The sequence below is a fragment of the Austrofundulus limnaeus genome, unplaced genomic scaffold (genome assembly GCF_001266775.1).
Source record: "Austrofundulus limnaeus strain Quisiro unplaced genomic scaffold, Austrofundulus_limnaeus-1.0 Scaffold1448, whole genome shotgun sequence".
NCBI lineage: Eukaryota > Metazoa > Chordata > Actinopteri > Cyprinodontiformes > Rivulidae > Austrofundulus > Austrofundulus limnaeus.
In genome coordinates this window covers 57465-58798 of record NW_013953850.1, presented here as the reverse complement: position 1 = coordinate 58798, position 1334 = coordinate 57465, and the positions used below count along the sequence as shown (strand labels likewise).

Here is a 1334-nt window from a genome sequence, read left to right as displayed (position 1 = left end):
GTAATGTCTGACTGGACCTCGTGTCACTTTATGTTCAATAAATTGAGCCCCGAGGTCAAAAAGGTTAAGAAGCCCTGAGTTAAGCTACAGTTTTGCTTTTCTTAGCTATCATCCTTTGACTAGTTACTTTTAGTCTGCTCACTTCAGCCTGGGTGGTGATAATTTGCCTGTTTTAACTTACAACCCAGATTCTTTTATTTAGACTCCATCCGTATTCTGTGTTATCATTTTTAAATGACTTTAGAAACTGTAAATGTGTTTGAAAAAAGTCAAAGGAAATGAAGTTAAACTTTATCAGAGTATTTAAAGAGTGTGTTTCAATAAAACTATAATAATGTAGTGGAAAACAGGAACTCAGCAAACCTTCTTGTGTTTCTTCTGGATGAGAGCTGGCTTCTTGTTTGTGAGTCTCAGGTGTCAGGTGTTCAACCAGCCCCCCTGAAAGCACAACAGAATAGTTTGTAGTGAATTTACTGTAAAAACGGGTGTTTGGAGGGGGTTATTTTACCTGCAGGTGTCAGAGTGTTGCTGCAGTGAACCCAGCTGCATGGAGAGGAGTCTGTGGAGAGGACGTCCTTACATTCACACTTCCCTTCACCTCCACCACAGACGTTTCTGAACTGTGACTTAGATCTGTGGGAGAACAACAGGCTTTAGTTATACTTTAGTGTCCGTCTACCACCTCTTATCTGCTCAGCCTTTCCTTCACATGGAGCTCACAGTGTGGCAGCTGGGCATCAGGTCCAACCCTCTGTACACTGAGGGTCCCTCAGAAAGGAACCCACTTCAGCTTCAACAGAGATGCTTTCATTAGTCAAATCACAGAGCCCCACCCTCCCTCTGCCAACCTACCACCTGAAAACCTCGTCACAGCTCACACCACCTCCAAGTCCAAACAGGAGTGAGTCTACGATACAACTGAAGGTCTGAGGGTGGCTGCAGCCAGCCAATCAAAACAGGCCAGGGAAGAAGGAAACCTCTGGCCCAAACCAGCTGCTGCTCCAGATAAATAAATAAAAAGAAAGTAATTAGGGGCCTAAAAGTCCATGAAAGAATACACACTGTCCACCACCTTTCATGCCAGAGACTAAGATCATCTTCTGATGAGAAGGAAAAGAATTGCAGCTGTTTTGGTTAAATGTTTGAAAATTTGTTTGTGCTCATAAAATATTGTAAAAGATTCTCAGCTACCACCACACCAAATTCTGCTCCAAATTCCTAAAACTGACAGAGTTAAAGCCAGTTTTGTGGTGGCCATTTTGAACTGAGGTGACTCCACAGGTTAATCTGTTGTACAGCTCATAATTATGACACCCCCCCCCCCCCCCCCCCCC

General features: G+C 43.6%; 1 protein-coding gene across 3 annotated transcripts in view; it reads right to left on the bottom strand.

Moving 5' to 3' along the window:
* Positions 1-1334, bottom strand: part of hivep3a (HIVEP zinc finger 3a) — a 75853-nt gene that overhangs the window by 17336 nt on the left and 57183 nt on the right. For all 3 annotated transcript variants that reach the window (XM_014032438.1, XM_014032440.1, XM_014032439.1), the window contains 2 exons: positions 509-633; positions 364-438 (listed from right to left, as the gene is read on the bottom strand). In XM_014032438.1, coding sequence (XP_013887892.1) covers positions 364-438; positions 509-633 — 200 coding nt within the window. The remainder of the gene's footprint in view (positions 1-363; positions 439-508; positions 634-1334) is intronic.